Source organism: Meleagris gallopavo, chromosome 9, assembly GCF_905368555.1.
Source record: "Meleagris gallopavo chromosome 9, MGAL_WU_HG_1.1, whole genome shotgun sequence".
NCBI classification, from domain to species: domain Eukaryota; kingdom Metazoa; phylum Chordata; class Aves; order Galliformes; family Phasianidae; genus Meleagris; species Meleagris gallopavo.
Genome location: NC_139412.1, coordinates 15364024 through 15390241, shown reverse-complemented (window position 1 = coordinate 15390241; position 26218 = coordinate 15364024). Strand labels below are relative to the sequence as shown.

The window sequence follows — 26218 nt, the reverse complement described above, 5'->3', positions numbered from 1 at the left end:
CTCTGTATAAAATGGTGTGGTTTGCTGTGTGAGTGTCACAGCTCTGACAACCAGGCTGTTTGTACTGTTGCAAATTGAAAGTGCCACAGGCTCACACATACAAGTGTCTGCTAGGTGCTAGAGATAAGGTGTGACAGTGCTGTGGGATGACTGAAGTCTGTATATTGAGATATAAGCCCTTCAGAAATGCATATACAAGATTGTGTGTTGCGTCTCAAGTGGAGGGACCTTAAACTATTTCACGAACAGCTGTTTCTTGGAAGTTTTACCCAAAGTGTTCCTTCTGCTTCTAGTGGTGAAAAAGCAGCTTCACCCTTTGGCCTGCATGCAATGCTGATCTCAGTGCTGCCTAACCAGGCAAAACGTGCTCAGGAGAGTGAGGGATGATCGCCCAGTGCTGGCTTGTCTGGTTGCTGGAATCCATCAACAGTATCAGTATTCTACTTGTTCTTTTGCAAAATTAAACCCTTTTCCCCTTGTGCCTGCTTTTAATTGCCTGTAGAGCTGAGAAGATGCCTGGACAGAGACCGTACAAATACTCGCTCAAGTAGGCAGTAGTAAGAAACCAACCATGCCTCAGCACTGCTTACCCTGCCCAGCCCAGCTTGAGTGTATCAGGATGGAAGTGGACGTGTGCCCAGAGACAGTGAGCCTGGACCATGAGCTGGGGTAAGCCAGGAGCTGTTGCTGGAGGACTGGAGGTTTCTGTTTCTTTGACACTGATGACAGCACAGCAGAAGTGAGGGAGGTTCAGTGAGGGGAGAGATGGAAAAAAAGCAAGGCGGGTACTGAAAGGGAAAATGAACCAAAGGGAAGGAAACAAATCTTTGGGCTGAGAAATGATGGATGCACATTACCTACTGGTGGGTGCCATTTTCCAAAGAAACAGTGCTGTCTGTGGGCGAGTAATCTGGATTGCAGCACCAGTGGCTCATTGTGTTGTTCCCAGGGCTCCTCTAGGCTAAGGCAGTATCGTGTTTTCTCTGTAAAGAAATAGCCTTCTGAATGAGTTTTACTGTATGGCTTCCACTGAATGTAATTTAAAAAGCCTTCAGTAAAACAGCTCTTTACTCCTCAATGGAAACTGAGAACTAAGAGGTCAGAAATTAGTGATCTAGTTTCATGTTATTAGATTTCCTCGCATCGTGGTAGCAGTGGATGGACTGCATTAATGTAGCACCAATCGTATGGAACAAAGGGGTGATGATCCTTTTTTATAATAATACTATTAGTACTTTGTCCCTGTATACTTCTGCCACTGGAAGTAAAGACTGACATTTAGACACACATAAAGCATGATCTTAACTCCATAGAAGTTACTTTCACTTCCTCACAACTTAATAGAAAGACAGAGATTTTTGTCAAGCATCTGTCCTTGCTGCTCACAGATTAAGGCAGATAAGTCTGTTACAGACTCTTAATTGGAAGGGGTTTCACATCTATGATGATACGGTTATTACGTAGTGTTGGTAAGGTTTGAGACCTGTGTGCATTGTCTCAGAAGTAAAATTTGACTCGGTCATTCAAGGGGACACAACTGATAAGAAAAGAATAGGTTCTCGGAAACTCTCTGACTCCAAAATCCTGGAAATTAATAGGCAGGTGGCTTGTAATCCAGACATGGCTCAGCCAAGGGACCAGCACACATCTCACTTTTATTTCCCAGGGGCTTGCCCCTTTGTCTGTTGAGTAAAATGTGCTCAGTGGTATCTCGGATTATCTAATTTCTGTTACTTTTATTTTTTCTTTTCTTTTTTTTACTCAGTAATTTCTCAGCTATTTTTCAGTTAAAGCATATGCATGCTATCAGAGAGTAAAGAAGCTAGTTTTATATCTCTGTACGTGTAGTATAAACTGGGAAAATTTTGAAAAATGTGTGAAAAAATATTAAGCCCAAGAACATCCTCGTGTTTATTGAACTGCTGGGAAAAATGTTACAGGAAGAATGATGAAGGGTGTGTTTCACCAACACAGAAAGGCAAATACTGAATTTAATTAAACTAAATGAAGACAAAATCATAATTGTATTTTGCTTTAAAATTTGCTCTAAAATATCTCAGTAAGGGACAAAATATCTCACATTTGTTGAGCTTTCCTCTGGGGATAGGAAACAATTTCAGGCGGGAGCGTTCTGCTGGTTTTAGCTGTCAGACAAGAGCAAGAAATTGAAGTCAAACACATTGACATTTGGCAGCCAAAGAGCAACGTGCTGTCAGGCTGTAAAGACCCACCTGCCATGGTCTGAGCGGCAGAGGATGGGCACCTTATCCTTACTGGGGGTCCTGGATGCCCCTACCCTGCTTCCTTGCTCCTGCACTCTGGGCTGGTTTCTCTCTGTTGGGCCGGGATCTCTGCAGCCACTGGGTCAGGGCAACCAGGTGCTCAAAAATGTAACTGAGTGCCTTCCTCTGTAAGCAAGGCCCTAATGTGGTTTTTCGAACAGCCCTAAGCGTGCTTATGAATAGTTCATAGTAAAAGCTTCCACTGAGAATATAAAAGGCAATTAAATCTTAATGGCCTGATGTTTACATTTTTTGAACTACAGGTTGGAAAGCCTGAGTGCAAATCGTTCAGACACCGCGAACATCCTTTCATTCCTGCTAGAAGCGAATTTGTGATAAGCACTGGATAAAAAATGTAAAAAATAAGGCACCAAGGCACCTTTTTTTTCATACACTTTTTTTCCCCCTGTATTTTTGAGTGGATTCAGTTGTATTTTAGAGGACAGTTCCCTTGACAAAAGGCACGGTGTCCCAGGGAGCGGGGAATCATAGAATCATAGAATCATAGAATGGTCTGGGTTGAAAAGGACCACAATGATCATCTAGTTTCAGCCCCCCTGCTGTGTGCAGGGTCACCAACCAGCGACCAGGCTGCCCAGAGCCACATCCAACCTGGCCTTGAATGCCTCCAGGGATGGAGCATCCACAACCTCCTTGGGCAACCTGTTCCAGTGCCTCACCATCCTCTGAGTGAAAAATTGGGGAGCCCGACCTCATTCAAGTGAGGGGCTCAAGGTGAGGCTGCTGCCCCGAGAACCATTGGGATGCATTCTTAATGGCTGCACACATGTGACATAGAGTTCAGATGTGAGGTACATCACAGCTGGTTTTTAGAAGCTGATCCCCACAGAGGCAGCAACTTTGTAGGAGCTCTTTAGCTTGACTGAGACTTGGGACCGAAGTCATGCATGCTTGGCAGCAGCCTTTCATGTGCATGTTGTGCCAAATCAAGCTGCAAGTTTCATCTCTGGGTTAAATTTTCCCTTTGACGCTAAGGAGTGTAACACCTCTGCAGTCTTGAGCTTTTCCTATTCCCCATCTGGCTGTTGCCACCTCAACAGGGCTGTGAGCCATGGGCCAGGAGCCCCATCTGGGAGGCAAAGGCCTTCTGTTCAGCCTCTCAGACTTCATGTCATGTTGCCTGAGGCATCTTTATTTATATTAAAATAGGGTAGCAATCTACTACATGCAGTCTCCTGCACCTTGTCCTGCTTCTCACCATGATCCTGATGTTGAGGGTTTGGCCATGTGTGGGATGTGGCTTCTCAACCAGTGGGGCTTCCAGATCATGCCAATCAAGGGGAACGCTTCTCTGAAGTGCTTATGAGACACTGTTGGCCCTCAGAGGGCACCCATCCAGTACTGATGGCAACTGCTGGCAGTCCTTGCCTGAAGATTGCTGTTGTCCAACACTCACTTCCTGTTGTCTGCTGAGAGAGGTTTCACCTGTGCAAGCTCTCACTGCAAGCAGGAGATTCTGTTGGTTTCAGTCAAAGTAGAATGAGTCCTGCAAATAATTTCACCTTCCACAGAGCTCGTGCTATGACAGTGCAACCTGGCAGAGATTCAACGTACATAGATTCTTTTTCCTGGGCTGGAGAAAAGTAACTCCATCAGTGCAGAAAGATAAAGCTTAATGAAGACATTTTTCAGAATCTGTTAGGATAAATCTAATATAATACATAAGCACCCTGTATGAACGTATACATTCACATGATAGGTTCTATTTGCTTGTTTTTTTAGGACAGAAATGTAAATCGCTCTTGTTGCTGCAGTCTGTGGTGGGAAAGCAATCTGCACAAAATGCTAAGGTGAAACTTCCAGAGAGCAGTTACTGTAACCACTAGTTGTTCCTTTTCCTCAGCTGAGATTGTGCCTGCTTTGCTGCCAGCATGGTCCGTGACAGCAACGGTGTGCTGCTCCTGTGCTCTCTGCAAAGTGCTCGGAGTGGAGGAACTGAGAGCAAGGCAACATCACTGCTGTGGACTCCAAATGATTTATGAAATGAAAAATCTCTCCTTAGTGCAAGAGGGAGTAGATGCAGGGCTGTACTGAACTATTTGCTCTAAAATTTATTTTAAACCTGGTTAATAGAGCATTTGGAATCTACACCTTTAAGAGAAAAGATATATCTCCATATATTTTCATTTTCTGCTGTTCTAAGTAAAGTTATGTCTGGAACTTCAAAATATTGGACACTCCAACTGGCAACAGGAGAGCGCACAGCACATTTTCATTTTGCCATAAGCAATGCATTTTGCAAGCCATCACCAATCACTGCTGGAGGATGACGAGGTGAGTACAGTCATAAATTAAATCTGGTTATACAATAAACCTGTCCTGTTGGGATGAAAGGATATGTACTGAAGTTTGTATTTATGAAACTTCAGCACGGTGTAACTTCCCTTGCCCTGCAGTTGGGAGCTGTGCACTGGGAGGGAGAGGCTTCACTGCAGACCACAGCTGATCAGAAGAGAGCAACTCTACACATGCCTGCAGTATTTCACCCCCATGCTCCTCAATGCCATCACGAGAAGGGGCTGGGTGCTGCTGAACCCATACCGTGCAAAATGCAAGCAAACAGATGGATGGGCAGGAGAAAACTCTTCACCCTGTGACTTTTTAGAGTTCAGCAAAGCCTATCAGAAACAACAAAACAGACTAGTTGAGAGGTGACTTGACTCCAGAGAATAAATACTTACTGAGGGGAAAAAATAATGGGTACCGAAGGGCTTTTTAACTTAACTCTAGGAAGTATAATGAGAACCAGTGGATGGAATCTGGAGCCAGACAAATTCAAATTGGAAACATGACCTACATTTTTAATAGTGAATGTGATTAACCATTGGAACAAAGTACCCACAAAATAGTGAATTTGCTCCTCTTGATGGCTTCAAATCAAGACTAGATGCCTTTTTGGGAGATAAGCTTTAGTCAAAAATAGTTATGCTTTAGTCAAACACATGTTAAGGGGCTCAATATAGAGGTAATTGGGGAAATGTAATGGCCTGTGATATCCAGGAGGTCAGGCCAGATGGTATAATGATCCCTTCTGGCCTGAAACTCAGTGAATCTCGGAATGAATATAAATGCTATCATCTGGATGTGCATTTGAAATAATTGCAGGGAGAGATTAGACACGCAATTGCATATGGTTCAGAGTTGATAAACTTTCCTCCCCTCCAGAACAAAGGCCCTTATTTATACCTAATTACACGGTGCTGTTGTAATTCAGATAAATATCCGTTAGGAACTCAGCTGGGATGTCAGCAAATCAATTTTTACTACTGTGCGTGCATGTTGTGTGAAAATCTAGTTTTTAAAGCTTATGTGCAACTCCAGACTTGCTCACATAGGAATGTATCCAGGAAGAGCTCCAGCGTAGACATTTTCTCCACCCAGAGAGTGTCATTACATGCTTTAGCCCTGTCGACTTTGAAGTTGCCTCCATTAAATCATGAGGACGTGGAGGCCCTGGTCTCCAAAGCAGCTGGGTGCGTAATGCTCATGACTACCCGCGCACTGCTGAATTTTACGGGAAAGCGTTGTCGAAAGAGTAATAGCGGAAAATAAAAAAGTGCTAGCTCTTAAGAGTAGCTTTGTTTGTGCTGACATTATCGCAATTGGCATCTCTGCTTGGGTAATGCAAACACACCTGCAAAATAGCCAGCTGTTGCAATGCTGCTGGAGAAAGAAGTATGAAATAGTAGCTGGTATAAGAAACCGCATTAGAACACAGATAACTTCTAATATGAATGTCATCATATTATGTAGCTTTCAATTTTAGTGTTATCTCGCTCAAAAAACATTCAAAACAACTGCACAGGTAAGCTGTGAGGCCACGCAGAGGAAACAGCGTTGTTAAAGTTCAGTGAAATGATATCACTTATGGTATGCGTGTGCTTATCTGTGCTCAGAAGAAAAAGGTTGAGGAGCACAAAGGGTTTCATTCATAAAGGGCCTTAACCTTTTGTACTCTCAGTCTCCTCCAGATCCAACTCCCACAGGCAGTACCAGATGTTTGCCCGCTTTGCCAGTGAGGAGAAAGTTTATCTTACCAAGTTCTGAGCCCAGTACAGAGCTCCAGAGAGCACCTAAAGTGCCACAGGAGGACTTAATGTTCCCAGGTGAGGAGAGCTCTGCTTGATTTGAAGGGCTCTGCAACATCCCTCATGGTTACCCAAAGATTTGGGCAGTTCTGTGACAGTCCAGTCTTACAAGTTGGCCTTTCTCAAAAACAAATGTGAGCTGACCAACTTATGCATCCTCTAGAATGAAGTCTGGAACCTGCTCCGGAATCCAAACTTTATTGATTATAACCATCTTCTACTTTTTTCTTCCTTTTTATTTATTTATTTTTTTCCAAGCAAGATCCATAGAGCATCATGACTAACACAAAGGCTGCAGAAGTGTATGCTGATGTATAAGCCCTACAACAAAATGTCCTTGGATTCTCCTCTGTTGATGCTCAGAACCCTACAGTTAATTTCTCATTAGCTAATTGTAGCTGCATTTTTCAATCTCATTTCAGCTCAAAAAGGAAATGTGATAATGGTGACTCTGCAGGTACTCTGTAGTGAAACCAATATTTTAATGAATCTCAGTATTACTTTTTTCTGTGAATAACAAGGCTGTCTGCAAATACTATTCTATATGGTTGTTCTGATTATTTTGTTAGATTACACTAAAAATGAAAGTGACAAGAAATAATGAAAATTATATTTAAAGTTAGTTGCATTTTAATGTGGCTTTTTGCCAATTAATTTTTGCTACAAAACGTTGCAATAGCTGGTGATTCTGAAGCTGCTTTTTCAGTACTTCTACAGCGATGGCCTTTATGATACTACTGCTGCATCAGCAGAACTACAAGGCCTTTCTATAACAGTTCTGCAGTAACATTAATTTCTTACAGGTCCTAAAGGTCGTTCTTATTTTCAGTCAAATAGCAATATCTGCAAATTTTAATGATGCTTCTTCATTCATGTTATAATATCCAGATTTGTTATAAAATTCAACAATGTATGAAAATGTCATCACTAGGGATGAATGAAGCAGCTCATCTGAAAATGAAAATCAGCTCAAATCTTTGCAGGTGTTCAAAAATCTTAAAGTGATTTTATTTTGCCTTCCCTGCCTCCACTTCTCAGGCACTTTTACAAGTACCTGCCTAAAATACCATGATGGTGCCTAAAAATACCATCATAATTTATTTTTATAGACAAAGGAAATGCTTAGAGCTAATTATCTAAACGTAAGTACCACAATTGGTATAGTGCCATATGGGAAATTATTAGTTAAAATAAGAGATTTGTGCAAAAAATTGGGAAGTAGATAACATAGTAGTAGGGAGAGAGGATTGAGTCTAAGAGAAAGTAGTACAGTTTCCCAAGTGCTAGTCTTTGGCCTGATATAATTCAGCATTTTTTATTAATGATGATGGCATTAAAAAAAAAAAAAGCATGTGCCACTTGAATTTACCAGTGGCATCAGGTAGGGACCTACTGTCACTGTAAAGATTTTTCATTTGGGAAGAACTGAGTGACCATGAGAACTGGGATAATATAAATAGGATGAAATTGAGAAGGATTTGAATGTGAGATCATGCATGCACATTTGGGTACTCATTGGTAAGAACTTACTAAGATGGAGAAAGGCACAGAGCATACAAAGCAAGGTATTTTGCCTGGGGAAAAGGTTAGAAGGCAGCCAGGACAGCATACGCTACTCACTAGTGATTCACTTCACATCTGGGAAGCTACCAAAAAAGATAACAGTGGGACCAGATAACCATGGGAAGGGAGAGCCTTAAGTGTGAAAGTAGCTTGGCAAAATGAAGGGCAAGAGAGGCACTATAAATGCTGCATGGGCATGAGCTCCACAAAGAGAAAACCTCTATTTAAACCAAAGGACAACATTGGCACAAGAGCAAATGAGTATAAATTGGTCATGAATAAATTTAGGATAGAAATTGGAGGCAGGATTCCAAACAACAGAATAGTGATGTTCTGCAATTGCTTTCCAATGAGAACAGAGGGAACAACAACAACAACAACAAAAAAAACACCCAAGTTACTTTTAAGACAGAGTATAATGAGTTTCTGAAAGGGATTATGTGCTGTGTTTGGCTAAGATAGCAGGGAACTAGACTTGATGACCCAAGAGGTCTCTGCAGCCCTGCCTTTCTAAGCCTGCTTTTCATGGCCAAATATTTCAGAGCGCTGTTAAGTACTTCCTTTCCTTCATGTATTTTTTAGATAAATTTTTACAGTGTTCTCCAGGGACTGTCAGCTGGACTGATTTAGTGAAGGACCAAAAAAAAGGCATCCAGAATACATTGAATACCATGCAAACCGAGCAAGAGAAAGGGACATCTAGCATCCTACGGGGGCAGGCATGGGTGCTCAAAGGGGCCATCAGCACACTGTTGTAGAACTCAGTATTTCCATTACTTCTTGAAGCTGCATATTCCCTTGTCAGTGTGCCCATAAAAGGATGTGTCGGGAAGCCCTGGCTTCAGGATTGGGTAGCTGGATTTTTGTGGGTTCCTCACCCGCAAAAGCAAAGGTGGGTCTTTGCAGCTCTTTTTTTTATTCTGTAAAAACTTCATCAAGTTGCTGGGGGGAGGCAGACTGGTCTGGATTAATGCAGTCACTTCCTTATTAAGAGATCTTCTTGTAGTCACAAGTTTTATGATTTTCTATGTCTGCTTCAGTTGAAAACCGATGAGGAGGAAAATGAGATCTGGAGCAGTGGACAACTCTGGTGGTTTCTCCTTTCCAACTAACGCCAGAAACCTTTTCCTGAAATTGGCTATCAATGTCAAAGACAGGTTAGGACACTGGAAACAGTCAGAAGAAATTCACAATAGTGCAAGTAGTTTGGAAAAGGAGAAAAGATAGGCAGTAGCTTTACCAGGGAATAGTCCTTTGCTTAGTCCTTGTCACCATCCACATCAGTCACATGTGCAAATACTTTAACAATCCATTAAAAAAAATGACCAGGATAGCTCAGTCCTTAAGTTCAGGAAATGAGGTAAGGAGCACCTGCATCACCAGACAAAAGAATCATTGAGCATGACAGTGGAAGCTGTCAGTCTAAGTTAAGAGGAGATTTTCCTGCCTCAGCCCCCTGGTACCAGGCAGGGAGCAGACACCTGCCAGGACATGATGCACTGGGGATGCTGGAGCCTGGTGCTGATGAGAGGATGCAGCACCCTGCTGCCAGCTGCACAGTGGCACGCTGCTGGAACTGCCATCCTGCAGGGGAAAAGCCTCCGTTCAGAGCAACTACATAGCAAGCACAACCCGTACTTACTGCTGTGTTTCAGTTCATGCCCTTTCCCCCTGCACCCAGCTGTGGGATGCTTCAGGGGATACAAAAAGCAAAGTTTCAGCCATGAGCTTTTGAGTAGGAAGCACACTGAAGAAACTGTGTGAGCACAGGAGCTGGGAGAAGCAGCTTTTTTCTCAGAGATGTCTCTGGATTTCAGGGCCTGCCTGCGTGGGTGACGGCAGTGCTCATGGTGTCAGGCAGGATGTGTGGGGCCTCCCTGCCTGCACTGCGGCCTGCCTGCCTCCAGCAGGAACAAGTGCTAGCAGTGATTAAATATCACCGACCAATGGCTATGAAAACAACCCATTCAGAGGTAAATCAGCCTGGGGCCTGGACTATGGCTGGACGCTCAAGCCTGCAGCTTGAGACTAGAAGTCTGGTGTGGCCACAAGCCCAAACTTGCTGCCTTTGGTTTCTGACTTCTCAGGATTTTGCAAAAACAGAGATTTAAGAACTCCATTTCTGATTAGCAGAGAGTCCTTAGGATCCCACTTGCCCCTTTTTGTCAGCACTTCAGCTCATGCCAGGCACCGCATCCTGTGTGGGCTGAGCAAGGACACCTGGGCAGGGTGGGCTGTGAGATGGCTGTGATGCTGTCACAGCCTGCGAAACAGGAAGACAAAAAGTGGCAAGGGAAAAAAACCCAGCGCTTGAACAAAACGCAAAAGATGTAATGTTCGTTCCTCACTCTTCCCTCAGTGCTGCCTTGCCCTTTGCGGAGGCTGAGAAGTGTGAACACATCCTGTTTATCTCAGCAGCACCACCACCGTGCTGGGTTCAGTGGCAGCGGTGCAGACAGAGCTGGCCCCGCCATGGAAGCGCTGCCTGTCTACCATGGGGGCATCACTCGTGAGACTGGGGAGAAGCTGCTGCTGGCGGCGGGTGCTGATGGCAGCTACCTGCTGCGGGACAGCGAGAGCATCCCGGGGGTCTACTGCCTCTGTGTGCTGTGAGTATGGGTGGCGGAGGGCTGGTAGGGCTGCCGCAGATCCCAACTGGGGAATCTGCTTGGTGGGGGAGTCCCGTGCAGTGAGGCTGAGCGGGGCCTGAGCACAGATGGGTGGATGAGGTGCCATGAAGGGCAGCTCAGCTTTGTGCCTGCTGATCGCTGCTCTTCCAGTGCAGCTCTAGCTGGAGCGGGCAGTGAATGCATCGCCCCTGTGCGTTTTCACTTTGGGGTGCTCTTGGTCAGGCTGTGCATCCTATAATCCATCAGGCTTGGATTAAACTACCTTTGAAGAATGAGGACTACTGACGGGTAACAGACTAATTGGAGACATTTCACCACATAACGTGAATGGGGAAATATTCGATGGGGTGACCTGTCAGAGAGGTATTAGTAGATATTGCCTTGGGAGAGCTGGAAAACGATGAAGTCACAGGACCTCATTTTAATGAGCTTCTTAGTTTCCCTTAGCTTTGGCAAAGGCAGAGGAATGAGATGTCCTTAGAGAGACTATTGTACAGCCAAGTGCCAATGCACTGACAGAGCAAAGATTTGCCCATGCAGATGGTTGTATCTCTCTTCAGTAGAAGAAAAGCAAGAGAAAACAGTGCTAGGACTGGAAAGAAAATAGCTAACAGTGAGCAAAGAGAGGGCAAAAAAAAACAGCGGAGGAAGAATTGTTAGTCAGGTTTTCCCCAGAGGTTTTGAATACATTTCCAACAATATGCAATTAAGCTCCAAGAGAGCATTATTATTCTCCTATTGCGGACCAGTAAATGGAGAAATGCAAGGAGGTAATAGGCAATCCACAAATACACCACCTCATAGCAGAACGTCTTCATGGCAGAAGATATATTCTTTCTTCTCTTCATGAAATCAGAAGATGAACCAAGACAGGCACTTCTGCTAACAAATATAACCCTTAACAGCTAGAAGAATGGGAAATAAGAAAAGGGAATAGAGGTAGCAAGGGGTAAAGAGTGCTATGATTCCTGTGATGGCAACAGGCAATAAAAGCAGAATCTTTTTAAAATAGCCATCAGAGTAAGTGATGATATATCTCCTTAACACTCAGAAGTGTCAGTCAGTGCAGATGGAACACCAAGGTGTTAGAGAAAGGGTCAAGCAGAACATTACAATGCTGCATGAAATAGGAATCCTAAAATTAGTCCACTATTAGTCTAAATCAGGCTGTAAGTACATAACGTGGTCTTCTACCTACATGCAATCAGTTGGGATTTTTTGCCACGTTAATGACACATCTTCAAGAAGAAATTTTGTGAATCAAATATATAAAATGAAATACATAAAACGAGATATATGAAACAAAAATAGGAAGAACAGAAAGGATTGCTAGCTATAAAGCTCTGCAAACTTTGGGGAAAGAGCAACAAGACCCACCTAACTGTATCTGGAAATTATGGGCCACTCAAGTCTTCATATTATGTCATATTCAAACACGTATATGCTAAGCAAAGGGAAAAGAGAAAAAAAATTGCTGATGAATTTTATGCAGGTTTCTTGTAGAATAGAAATCATGAACTTTTTTTTTTATTATTATTATAATCCTCAACATATGAGGGAAATTTCCAATAGCATCTTGGATAAATTCTGAGAAAAAAAAAAAATAAATGAAAAAATGTTGTAGTGAATATGACCATACATAGACGGTAAGGTGGATGAAAAACAGTAGAGTTAAAGCTTGGATCTAACTCTTCCTAACATTTCAGCTCAGATAAACAACATATTACACAATAACTTTGAGGACAGTTATCATAAAGGCATCAAGGAGTAGCCTCACACACTGGAGGTAGCAGTGACAGTTTAGATAAATGTGTGCCATAAACTACAGAAGCGCCTTAACAGGCAAATTTACTAAAGCTAAAGGTAAAATGTCTCTTCAGAAGAGAGAAACTAGAGAAGAAGGCAGGGAAAGCATTAGAGATGTAGATACATATTCAGCAGATGATGCCAAGCCTGGCTTTGGAAAAATAAACCGATCAGTCCAAACCCCCTACATTCACATCCAAACAGCACGCACAGAGATGGAACAGGTGACAAGAGTATATGTGTACAAGAGCTTTGATAAAATCCAAGGAAGAAACACGCAGCTGCTGTGTTCACAGTTTATCAAAAGGAAAGCAAGAGTCAGGAAGGTGGCTGCCCTGCCCACCCTGCTGCTGGTGAGTCCTGCAATTGCCTCTGCCTTTCTGTTGCTCAAGCAATGCCTCCTTTCTTGGAGAGGCATTGTGAGTTTGTGATGGTACCCTGCTCTCTGTACTCCCAAAAAGCCTCAATGTAGTTTGGCAGTCTTTGAGCACGCATAATAAGGGCAGTGGCGTTCACAGCCAGGTTCATTCACCTTTTGCTTTTTCAATTAAAAAGTGGAGCCCTGACCTTTAAAAGGGAGAAGAGTCAAAGATTCACGAATCCCTTGCGCCTGACACTGATTTTACAGGGCAAGCATAAAAGAGAAAGGTGGTAGCATAAAACCTGACCTGTAGAGATGGGTAGCTGTGGCAGGCATGCCCCTGTTGTCAGAGCATTTATCTAGAAAACTCTGCTTTTTCTCTGTTTCTCCTGATGTATTCTCTGTCTCCCTGGAATGCTGCTTTCTGCCGGCCCAAGTCACAGCGCACACACAGCATGCCTGCCATCTGCAAAGAAGGAACAGATTTTGGTGTGGTTGTGGCAAAGCGCAAAGAACCCACTTTCAGAAATATTTTATGACCACAGTTAGACTTCGCACAGAGGGGTAGAAGGGTTTTGCTTTGGACCAGGGTCCCCCGGGGCTCCTGCAAACAAAAATGCTGCCTGCAGCCTTTGGCGAGGTTTTCTGTTTCAGATGATCTTCATGGTACCTCATGATCTTTGTGGTAGAAATGCCATTATTATATTGATAACGTATACTTTAAGCGCATCCTTTGTTGCTGTTTGACAGTGACAACAGAGGAACACACTCATTGCCTGGAAATTTGTTAGGGTTGCGTTGAACAGGGAGAAGATTTTTACCGCTCCTGAAAACTGGAATAGGAGAAATATATATGCTTTAAAAAAATGTACATGTTTTATCTGTAAATGTGTGCTATGTGCAGCACTCTGAGGTGTTACTGTCAATGCCTGGTTGTTCCAGAGAGCTTTCTTTACTGATACGGCTTCCTCACCGCTCGATATTCCATCTGACGTTTTTAGCACTGTCAGAAATCCTCCGCGCACATTGCTCCTAATGAAGTCGATGGGGGACGTAGGACTCAATAAGGGAGGCCAGCTTGGGATGAAGCCTCTTCAACGGTGCATGAAAAACGCATGGAGTGAACTCCTGAGAGTGCCAAAAGCACCGCTTTCCTTTACAGCTATACGAGTGTGCAGAAACAAGCACTTCGTGCCTGAAATGGCACAGAGAAAGTAGTTTGTAGTTTGGGTCTTAACATTCATATACTTGGTGTGTTAGTAGCTGTTTCAGACCTTCAAATATTTCTCGGTGAATGTTCAGCTAAACATGACATACTTGTCAAATCCTATGCTCAGATAATTTGTTTGGAATCAGCCCTTCATGTGCTGTGTTGCATTCAATTTGCAGACAATAATAAAAAGCCGGAATAGAATACTGTTGAGAGGACTTGAAGCAGCAGCAATGGCAGTGAGGATAGGCTGCGGTATCTGTGCTATCAGACTTTTACACGCACTGTTATTTCTGTCACCATAACCACGGTGCAATGTGTTGAAACTTCCTGATGAAGCAGATCTATCAGGTGTGCAGTCAGAAGGTGTGAGGCGGGATCACAGTCAGCTTCAGCTCAGCATTTCCTTTGTTTCCCATGTTTGATAGAAGTTACAGAATAATTGCATTCATTATAACGCTGCACATAATAAGCATCATCCTTTGGAACAAAAGCTTCTTTCTATGGGGGAGCTTCTCAACTCAAAGTTGATGTTGTACATATCGTGCTCTATTTTCAGCTTTGAAAAAATCTTTTGCAGCAGAGCAGAGGTATTTCAGCTCCCTGCTGAATCTTTGCTTGTCCCATGGCCTTCAGCTATTCCAGTGCATTTTTCTGGAAAGATTTTAGGTCAGCAGCCTGAATGATGGCTAGTCACCGTGCTAGGCAAGCTGCACACAACAGAATGAGTGCAGTTGGTAGATAACAGAATCTAGATCAGCTCTACTCGATTTTCCAGACCTGAGCTTTGAAGATTTAGTTCTTCAGTGATTTCAGCTCCAGGGATTTTATGGTCGGAACTGTGCCTCTCTGCTCAGAGAGAAATGGGAAATCTAATTATGAGCTACAATGCATCACTCCCAAGCAGTCCTACAAATGTTTCAAAGATATATGAAACAATCGTGAGATTTTACCTTTGTGATATGCTGTTCTGTAGGACATCATCATTCACGAAGCTTAGCTACTGCCCCACTGGAGAATAAGTTCCTGCCCTTTCTTGTCTCAGATTGGAATCAATTCTTATTCTATTTCCAAATGTCAATAAATTCCCATTTGAGGCATTCCTTTCGGCTCTGTTATCCTGTACCAGACCACCACAATCACACCTGCTCACAAAGGCTGCACGCTGTCCCTGCAGGTGAACCAGCTCTTCTGCTGGTCATCAGCTGTGCTCAAATGGCGAAGCAGACAATCTTTCACAGAAGATTGCTTGCATATAGACTCACCGGCATTTCACAAGCTTTGACATTCTCTTTTTCAGGCTTTTGCTCATTTTAGAAAAGAAAATCGTGATAGTGCATTTGCTTATAATGCTGCAGATCTACACATTACAGATTTGGTAGTACGAGTAAATACAGCAACAAGCTGTTGTTGTATCAGTGACAGAAGTGTAAACTCATATGGGAGTGTATGGAGTGCTACTGTGAGCTTGGTTGAGCTTTTCAGACCATGTATACACTGATTTAAACTATTTTGCGCACTCTTGCTGACAGGGAGCTTGTATCTTGCATATCATCTCAATGCAAATGCTATTTCTTCAGCTTGGGTTAGCTGATGGGTGGTAATTGCTAAGCTGCTGTACCTTGATTGTGTGCCTGAAACCTAAACAAGGCAGGAACCAGGCAAGCTGCTTGTCAGCCAGAAAATGTACATTCCAAAGCAGAATGAGGAGATATAAGCTTAAGCAGAATTTTCTCCTACATTAACTGACAAGACTCTTTGGCCTTTCCGTGCTTAATAAACCAAGTAGCAATATAACAATTAAAAGAGGAAAAAGAAAGCGGTTTAAGAGGATGTCTGGATCTGTTTGTCTCTTGGCAGCTGTCCCTACAACAGCAGCACGGATGAGGAGTAGGGGTCCCTCATGAGCACAGGTGGGCATGCAGCCCCCAGACATGGCCTCAGGACAGCAGTGTCCCTCTTGGGGTTCAGTGCTCTGGCAGTGGTCTCCCACAGCAGCATCCACTACCACCACCAGGGCCCATTGGGGTCACCCTCTGGGGTGCTGCCAGGGGCTGGTGCCCAAGCAGGTATCTGGGAGCCACCAGGCTCCTCTGGATGAGGAAGAAGCTGCTGTCACCAGACCAGCTCAGGCTCTTGCATACTGTGTGTCCTCCAACCCTTGTTCTGCATACAAAAGTAGTGATTCCCCCATGGTCTTGTACTCATCTCCATAGTGTTGTGTGTAGTTTAACACTACCTCAGTTTGTGAGATGAAGAGCTTCCTAACTCTGTTTCACACTTGAGAATCTGTGACACGGGATGCTCAGGGCTGCAGCACCCTTCGGCTTCGGCTTCCCAAGGAGAGTGGGACAGGAAAGCTCTTTGAGAATACTCAGCATTATTATCCTGTGCAGCCTGCTGACTGCTTGAATTGCTGCAGGCTGTTTCACTGTTTTTTTCCACTGCTTCCAAGCCACTCACTTTCTCTGGATGATTTTTTTCAGCCCTCCTCACCTCCAGCTCTTTGTGCGGCCCTCAGCTGAAGCCCTCAGGCTTCACTTCCCTGCACTCCTTCCTGGTTCAGCCCTTGCCCAGCACTTCGGTTCTCACCGCTGTGCCATTGCCCAACTTATGAAGCAGCCTTCCCTTGTCTCTCATTGCATTTCTTGACATTTCCCATACCTCAAAAAAGATTGAGACAAACACCCAAGAAAAAAATTTCAGCCTGAAGTGCAGAGATGTGGTGAAGCTACAAGAAGCCAAGCATGGGCAACGTGCAATGCTGTGGGCCGCTGCTTGACAGCCGCAGCATGGCTCGTTCCTAAGCAATAACATAAAGAGAAATTCTCAAGGAAGATCAGGATGCAAGTACACCAGGTGAGAGGAGTTGATTAGTACATTGCAAAGACATCCAAATAAAAGTTATGCGAAGAGGAAGAAATTGATGTCATTTGTTGCTGACCTGGCTTTCCCTCATCTCTCCATCTTTCTCCCTTTATATTTGCTCCATTTTGGACCCAGAAATGAATACAAATTAGTTTAATAAAATTTCCCAACTGAGACACAAAACATTTGGAAATGATTTTAAAATACACCATGCAGCTGAAATGTCATGGTTAATTTTAAGCTGCAGCATGCAGCTGATATCCTCCGGCTATTTCAGCAGTGCAGAAGATTGTAATTATTCACCTGTTAGAGCAAATGAAGCTTTAACAAGCCTGATCACAGTTGAAAAGGAGGAGTGGAGAGGATGGGGAGACAGATGCTGTCTCGGTATGTCATCTGTGAATGATGCCTTTGTAGCTCTTTGGGAGGAATTAGCCAGCTATAAAGAAAAAAGCTATAATACAAAATGGACTGTTCTCTGTAGCAGCAACTTTTTTAGATTTCCCTTTGACAAAGTTTTCCCAGTTAACTTATTGCAGCACAGTCGTGATAGTACAGTTCCCAGCTGGTATAACACATCCATTTTTATGGGGAATAAAAAAAAAAAAGAAAAAGTGAAATGAGATTAAAAAATTATCAGTGGTGACCAAACTGCTGTTTCTCAAGTGCTATCTAGTATTGTCTTTACAGCACTGGATGTATTCTACTTTTGATTTTTGCCTTTAATCAAGAGTCTATGGGGCCCCAGATCATCCTGCTGTTGATTCAGGATCGCTCCCACCCCTGGGAGCTTCCTGGGTGTGAATGAGGAGCTTTGTGACTGTGAGCAGGGCTGGGTCAGTCCTTGAGCAAGGAGAAGGGGCAGGGAGCCTTGTGCTGGGTCTGTCCCAGGCGCGAAGAAATGTTCCTCTTCCGAGAAGTGCTGGGAAGGCAGTGTCACTGTGAGTGCTCTCCGAAGTCTTTCTCTCAGTGACTCATCTCCTGATGATTTTCTCCGGCATGTAGATGAAATCAGGGCCCTGAGCTCCGGTTTGAGTGGGTCTGGTATGCCTCAAGTTGTGCCAGTATGAGAGGCCCCAGGTGACAGTGCTGTGCCTGTGCTGTCCTGTCTCTGGTATTTGGCTGTAGTTTACATAGCCACACCATATAAAAGACCATGTGTCGCACTGGGAGCTTTTTTATCTGCCATAAATCAAGAAAAATACAGACAACTGAACTGTCCCCTAATGGTGGATGGGGATTTTCTCATCTCCTTGTACTAATGCTCCAGTAAATATATTTTTCCTCTTGCTTTTACCTGATTTTTTGTAATTTTCAGTTTTAGTGACAACGTTCTACTCGACCACAAGTTTAATTTTTTTGTTTAATTTTTAAGAGAAACAGCTTGATCTTCCTTCATCCCACGCTGATCTCAGTAAATATTAGGTATTTTGAATCACAGAAACCTTTCTCACGGAGGCAGTGCCCATGTAGCACTGAAAAGAGCTTGACACATCAAAATGCTGTCGCTTGCTTGCTTGTGTATGGAAGTTAGAAAGCACTTTGAAGTGGTAATGAAGTAAGTTCCTGCTACTTAACAGAAAGTTTTGATAAGATCATATTTGTTAGCAGAATACTTACCAGAAAAGCTGTAATCTATTGTTCTGTGGAAACAAAGATCCTGATGGAGAGCAGCTGTTCTCTCCTTAACAAAAGATGTCCTCATTCCTTGCACATTTCCTTGGAAGGAGCTGGGTTGTGGGTGCTGAGCGTGGACCTTTGCCCTCCTGCTGGGTGCCTTTCTTTCCTGATGTCTTCAGAGCCAACAGCAGGTGATAACACTGTGTTTCTCAACTTAAGCACCACGAGCCCCTTCATGCCTTGCTGTCTCTCCTCACCTGAGAAAAATGTAGATTTGCCAGATGATTTGAAGAGCTCCCACTTGTGATAGGAATCTCAGATTCTCCCCATGCTCCGGGCTGGGATCAGCACTACCATGGTCCCAAATTCTTGTTGCTTTTTCTGTGTCTCATTATCTGAACTATCATTTATGTTTTCTCTAGGCTTGAGTGAGTTATTTTTTAGCTGAAATTCTTTTTATACGAGATAGATGTCTGTAGCATACCTCACCCTGCTTTGGTCCTTGACATTACTTAAGCTGACCTTTATTTACCAGCGTCTTACTAAACCCACCTAGCAGAGTGCTAGAAGCCATCAGACATTTCAGAGTAGCACCCCAGCTGCTCAAGGTCTTTAAGTCATGCAATTTCTTAGGAAGAGAAAGAGCCATGTCTGGAAAAATCAGACTCTAAAGAAACTGAAGCAGCTGGAATGCTTCAGGAGAACAAAGAATAAGCACTGGTAACTGCACAGAGTATTTTGCAGGAGGCAAAAAAGAAAGTCTAGATTTTTACTAACGGATTCTGTTAGAGGCAAAAAAATTGTGGAGATGGTTAGATGTCTTCAGAGAGAGAGGACAAAACACCAAGATGCCCCTGGTTTCCCCAGAGTACTGTGGGCTGTAAAGTCCTGACTTCACTAACCATATACTGACTGGCAATCTATGTACACAGATGCAGGGAAGCCCCTTGTGATTTCCAGGAGTAAGACTGAAGTGAGTATCGTGACATACAGAGGACATAGGCACAGCTTGTGGAGGTTTTAATAAAGGACATAGTAGTACAAGATAGTCTAAGGGAACTGATGGGAATGAATTCCCCCAACATGAACATATACAGTAGCTCATAGAGACGTGCTTCTAAAGAACCAGGCTTGAGCCGTGGCATCAAGCAGTGGTGGCTGTGGTTCCATGGGACAGACAGAACAGCAATGCTCTCCTTCCATGGCCTTCCTTCCTGCTGCAGGCACAGTAGGCTTTGCACACCTCGAGCTCCTTCGGGCCCATCCGCAACCCTGATGGCTGCAGCAGTGGAGGTTGTGGTGGGATGGTGGGGCTGTGTTCTGCTCCTGGTGTCCCACTGTGGTGCTGGGAGCTTGGTCCCTTCATCCCTGCCAGGAGGGAACAGTTTTGTGTCTCTAGGAGGTGAAGAGTGGTGAAGAGAGCTCACAAATCATGTCAGGGATTTTTGCCCCAACTTCAAGGAGTTACAGCAGTGTGACAACTGCTAACAGCTTCCTGTGCAGGTAAATTATATCTGAGCCTGCTCTGCAGAGGTTGCTCTAATGACTTTCTAACAAGGATTCATCCAGGAGCCATGACATGGAGCGTAAGTAATTGCAATCATACGGTGTCTGTGTCATTGATGCTTTCTGCTATTCTGTAATAACTACTATAATACTGTGTATAATTGGAAAGAAATGTAGTGTATTTTTGCTTTCTGAAGAATTGATGATGATATAGTGAATGGCCTCTAAAATCCTGCTGGGTATTCACGTATATCTGTGTAGTGTAATATACAGTCTTCTTATCTGACACTGCCTAAATTAATGTTGAACCCGTGGAACTACTGTGAATTCTCTCTGATTCTGAGTTAGATTTCTGGATATTTACCATGTAAATCATTCGCTGCGTTGGGCTCTCAAGAGAAGCAGGACAGACTCTGCACATCAGCATGCCTTGTGCTGTTAGTAGATGGCTCCTTGTTCTCGAGGGACTCAAATTAGATTTAAAAAGAAGAAAGATTTCATACTCTTTCACATTCAGTGTTTGAGAATTAAGAATGTACTCACAAAGCAAAAAGTAACTTACCTGGATTTTGTGGTTCTAGCTTTCCAAACAAATTGCAGTCACGTTAATTTCTTCTGGGAACATCTGCATTTAAATAAATCATAAAACAGGAGGTTTATATGCCAATATTTCACTTTTTATTTATACTTTTTTTCCCTCCAGGGAAAGTATTCTTGGTGTTTGTCAGTAAAAGAAGGTCACTGAAAAATTAAAAATGCTGAAGGAATCAAAGCATTGTCACTTAACCTGGAATAACAGAACATTGCCAGACTAGATCTAAGTCAGACCAGTCCCCTCATCCAAAAAAACCCAGTATGTTAAAGACTGCCTTTGGTCTGAGTCCCAGTTTTCTATTGACCTTGAATGTTTATGGGTGAATTTATTGTTAAGGAGGGTTAGCAGATGAGCCGACTCCCCTGTAACAGAGTGAAACCTGGCAGTAGAAATGAGGAATAAATATCTGTTGACTTTTTTTCCTTCACAGGCACCAGGGTTACGTTTATACCTACCGAGTATCCAAGACAGAATCTGGGTCCTGGAGTGCTGAGGTGCGTGCTTCTCTTTTCTGAAAACTTCAGTATCCTGTTTGGTGCTAGTATTGATTTAATGAAATGTATTCAAATTATTCATGCTTCTGCAAAGTCTGATTTTCATTGAAGGTAATCGATGTTGAGTGAACCCATCACAAAGATGTCTTGGTGCCACTTCTGACAATCTTGAACTCATAAATTAATTCCCTGTTACTTTTCAGCTGTTGCATAATGCATTAGTGCATTATTTTGCATCATTTTCAATGGCAAAAAATATTATGTTTTTATAATTTGACAAGCGCAATCAGTATTCAATTCCTTTCTATCTCACATACCATTAACACTAGAATATTTAAGGAAATACTTTTCAATGCACAGTGTTTTAAACTCGGTTTTTCTTCAGAAACTTGTTACAAAGTGTATTTTCACTCGGTTGGTAAGAAACCAGTAATTCAGGCATAGCATAACCCTATTTGCAATACAGATGACAATTTAGATTGATGGAATCTAGATGATAACCTTAGTTTCTTTTATGAGGATCTTGTTCTTTGGATGCAATCTCCATATTACTTTATAATTGTATTTCTGTTTGCACATTAAGCCTGATTTACAGACATTAAATAATTGCTAGGCAAGCATAATTTCTTGGTTACTGTGCTAGCAGAAGTGGTTGCAATGCTCTGGAAGACAGGAGTGAGTCGTGGCGCTACTTGGAATCAGGTCAAGAGATAAAACATGCGCATTGCTGCAGACTAAATAATTGTCTGCCTCAGCCCTGAGAGCGGTGCTGAGGAAGAACTCACTCCTTACTGCACAAGGAACACCCTGAGGATTTGCGCTGCCTGGCGAGAAGGCCTGGGGCAGCACTGCGGCCTGGAGCAGTGCCCTGGGACATCTACCTGTCAAGGGCACTCCAAGTGAGGCCGCAGCATGCTTTGGCCCTGAGAACAGCAGTATCTGCAGTGCCCAGTGCTGAATGGGCCTACTGCTCCTCCATGCTATCCATTGGGCTCCTGTGCATGGGTTTTTCCTGGTTGTGTTTAGGCAAACTTAATCCATGTTTCTGAGGGCTCAAGAATCTCAGTGAAAACTCTATAGAGGAAGTCTAGTTATGACACTAACTATTCCTTTATGCAACAGGAAACCTTCGTGTAAACAGTGTCAAGACCATTCTGTTCTCTACTGCTAAGAACAGGAGTCTATGTTTTGCCTTCTTTCTTGTCCCTATGGAATGTGCCTTCAAAGCTGATGCTGGAGATTTCCCGTCTCTGCTTTCTGCTCTGGGATGTGGTGTGTGGGCAACCCCAGATCACATCCATCCTTCAGGAATAATGCAGGGAAATGAAAACAGTGCCAGTCAAATCCCTTCTAATGGAAACCTCTGGCATATAGCAGTGGAGGTGGGATTTACTGGAGCATTTGCAAAGATGCTAACAAAAAGATTGAAAAAATCCCATTTTTTATCAACTAGCTAATGTCTGACTGCTTCCTTTGCACCAGAAGATGGGTGGGAATACTCAGTGAACACACTGAAAAGCAGTAAAGGCTTAAAGGAAGGCTTGCAATTGAGCAGTATCTGTGCCTGAGATTAATGGTGTGAGGTGAATGGTCAGTGCCAGGAAGCTCGCATAGTCATCTTACTGGTGTTTCCCAGGGGGACTGCAGGCTGCCTTGACTTGGGATCATAAATAGCAAAAGACCACTTGAGAATGTGCTCAGCAAGAACCACAGGCTCCGAGTTTCATTTGCTGAGGCAGTGTTGGAATCATACTTGGATGGGAGGAGAGCAGGAATTTCTCACAGCTTGTTGTCACCTGGCGCTTGGAGGGGCTGAGGGACGGGCTGGCTCCATCCTGACACATGGCTGCTTTTCTGAGGACAAGAGCTTAGCACCAGGGCACTGACTGCCTTGCCTCCGCTCACTTCTCACCTTTGGGTTCACAGACGGCGCCCGGGGTTCACCGGCGGCTCTTCCGGAAAATGCACAACCTCATTTCAGCCTTCCAGAAACCCGACCAGGGCATTGTTACACCCCTGAAGCATCCGGTCATCAACTGTGCAAAAGCCAGGTATTCCCCAGGTACACATGGGGTGCAGGCAGCCTCGGCTGTGAGGGACAGGGCCCTCCGTGGGAGTGGTGATCTTGAGCCTAAATGAGCCAAAAATATGACTCATTAGGGACATCAACCTGATGAAAAAATCAATTTAAAAACGTATATTCCTGAGTAATACATCAAAGGTAGATACTTGCCTTCCCCACTGCTGTGGCTCTGGTAGGGGTGGTTCATCTGATCTGTTCTTTTTCATCCTTCCATATTTCTGTGATTATTTTCCTCTAGGTAGAAATGACGGTCGTGACTACCTGCAGCCATCATGAAGACATTTCCCAGTGGAATAACCCTAGCTCCCAGTAGTGCCTTCAGTCCTGCTCTAGAACAGCACAAGCTATGAGAGTTAGTACAACTCTGTGAGTTTTCTTGTAACATTTGCTGAAATGTGTTTCATAGTATTTCTAGCTCAAAGTTTAGAAGTTTTAGGTTTCAGAATTTTTTTTTAATTTTAATTTTTTTTTTTTGGTAAGAGATAAGACAAAAGCATCAACTACTAAATGGTGTCATATCTTTTTTTTTTCTTTTTTGCAGTCCTAAGTGCAAAATATTTTCTAATCTCAAGACTAGTTGCTGTATTTTTACATAAACTGACTTTCAACTCTTCTGCGCTTTCTTCTGATAGGCATTTATGGGCAAGACCCCTTTTGTAGGCTTAGGAAAATTGTTTATATCAAGTGTCCTTTCCTTGAACACAGACTTGGTGTCTATGTGACTGTCATACAGTTCCAAAAGGTATTCCAGACATGGCCTCAGGAGAATCCCCACTAGCTGGTTTCCCATCACATCAGGCTCTCTGCAATCCAACAGAACTACTCAGTGCTGTCTCCACGTACAAAATTTCTAATTTTCACAAAGAATTGAAAGTTCAAGTAATGTTCTGAGTAAATGAGAACAATCGCCAGTGGAGAACCTCATACTTTTTATTTTTCCAATATTTTCTCGACTTGAAAAAATCCCCACCACGTGTAATTAAAAAAAAAAAAATATATATATTTATATATATGTATATATTTACACAATATATACATTTATTTCGTGTTTTAGTAAGTTGCTTCTGGGCTCCTGTAGGAGAGGCTTACACCTGGAGGACTTGCTGGCTTGCAGGGTTAGCACTAGAGTGCTGGAGCACTTGGCTGCTTAACTGGGTGAGCTGCCTGGCCTGGCCAGCAGTGGGGAACACTTCCCAACAGACTTGATGTGCTGCAGCCCTCTTGGTTTGTGTTGTGTTACGGTTTCACCAGCAGAAATGGGCCTATCACAAAAGTACTCCCTTCAAAGGGCACAGCTAATGTTGATTGCAAATGGGTGAAAAAATAACCCCCAAAAACAATGTCTGTAAACCTGCAAAGAAGGAGGACATGGGTGTCCTGATGGACAACAGGGTGGCCATGAGTTAGCACTGTGCTCTGGTGGCCAAGAAGGCCAACGGGACTCTAGGGTGCATTACGAAGAGCATGGCCAGCAGGGCAAGGGAAGTGATCCTCCCTCTCTGCTCTGCCCTGGTGAGGCCATATCTGGAATGCTGTGTCCAGTTCTCCTTGGTTCAAAAAAGACAGGGATCTCCTAGAAGGAGTCCAGCAGAGGGCCTGAAAGATAATGAAGGGCCTGAAGCATCTCTCGTATGAGGAAAAGTTGAGAGATCTGGGACTGTTCAGCCTGGGGAAAAGACAACCGAGGGGGGATCTTATCAATGTTTATAAATATGTAAAGGGAGGTGGGAGGCAAATGGATGAAGACAGGCTCTTCTTGATGATGTGTAGCAGCAGGACAAGGAGTAATGGCCTAGAACTTGAACCTGGGAAGAAACATGCGGAAGAACTTGTTTATGGTAAAGGTGACAGAACACTGGAACTGGTAGCCCAGAGAGGTGGAGGAGTTTCCTTCTGTGGAGGAGGTTGTGTTGCTTAAATGTCTAATGCTTGAATGTTTCATGCCTGTACTTCCAGTTTCTTCTGCACAGCTTGGAAAGCTGGAAATTTCTGAGAAGATGTAGAGAGCTTTTCCAAAACCACCAGGCTGCAGGCTTGGGAGAGCAGGACAGATCAAATCCCACCAAATGGGGCCAAGCTGTGAACTAGGGGACTGGGGAGAGGCAGGGCTGCAACCATATTTGTAGCATCAGGCTACACTGGCAGGCATCACCCAACCATTCTACCAAGCAGGCAGACCGACTTTCTTAATCCATTTAGCTGTTTTCTCCCAGATTCTGGCTTCTCGTCGCTTCACTGAAAAGGAAATAGTGAAGACTTAAATGGGTGGCAAGAATGGGCACTCAGCAAGGTTCAGCCGCTTGAAGCAGCATTTTAGTTTGGATTTGATAAGGCTGCAAGTTTTATCTTTTATTTTATTTTATTCCTATAAGTGGTCATGTGTGTATGAATGAGAATGAGAGAAAGAGAGAGAGAGAAAGAGAAATAGAGAGAGAGAAAGTGCAGCAATAAAACATTCATCATGAAGCACAAAATGCTCCTTGTAAACCCTCCATGGGAGTAAATGCAATAAACAAACAGCTGTGTGATAACAGGAAGCGGTGGACAACGTTGTTGCAAATTTGTGACGATTGCTGTTCATTACTCAATGTCTGTCTAAATTAAGGCCACATTTCATATGTAGTGAAATGTCCTGCCTCCCCTCCCCTCCCCTTTGCATCATATTTTACTCTCTGTGTATGTTTTGCTCCATGTCTCCCTGCTACTTATGCTGATTGGTTGAAGCAAAGGTCTTATCTTCATACAGTGCCATACAGTGACAGCTTCAGCATGATTTACTCTTTAATAAAATATTTAAAAGCTGGTTTTTGTTTTTTAATATTGTTAGATAATTCAGCAAACGTCAGCAGGAGAGGTGCAGTGCTGAACGTTACCAGCTCAAAGCACAACATTCAGCACCAGCTGTTCTGGGGCTGTGCTGATTGAACCCTTCACCCCTTGTCTGTGCCTTAAAGGTTTCCCAGTTTGCTGCATGTCTGGGTGGATGCTGTGTGGCTGTTCCAGGTTTCTGCTCCGCCAAGCCTTCCTTTCCTGGTGCAAACTCCTGGTATGTAGCAGAGTGGGCTTAAAGGGAGAACTCCTTTGCTTCTGG

General features: G+C 43.5%; 1 protein-coding gene across 3 annotated transcripts; it reads left to right on the top strand.

The window, feature by feature from the left end:
• On the top strand, positions 1-25532 carry SH2D1A (SH2 domain containing 1A). Of its 3 annotated transcripts, none has more exons than XM_085230597.1 (4): positions 1-669; positions 20981-21044; positions 22971-23106; positions 23366-25532. In XM_085230597.1, exons 1-4 carry the CDS (start codon positions 572-574, stop codon positions 23401-23403), a joined length of 336 nt encoding a protein of 111 aa, XP_085086723.1. In that variant the 5' UTR covers positions 1-571; the 3' UTR covers positions 23404-25532. The 3 variants fall into 3 exon arrangements, with proteins under 3 accessions (XP_085086723.1, XP_010713697.1, XP_003208499.2); XM_010715395.4 differs by lacking the exon at positions 1-669 and adding an exon at positions 10269-10563 and having other exon boundaries at positions 22971-23095; XM_003208451.5 differs by lacking the exon at positions 1-669 and adding an exon at positions 10269-10563.
• The last annotated feature ends 686 nt before the right edge of the window (positions 25533-26218 follow it).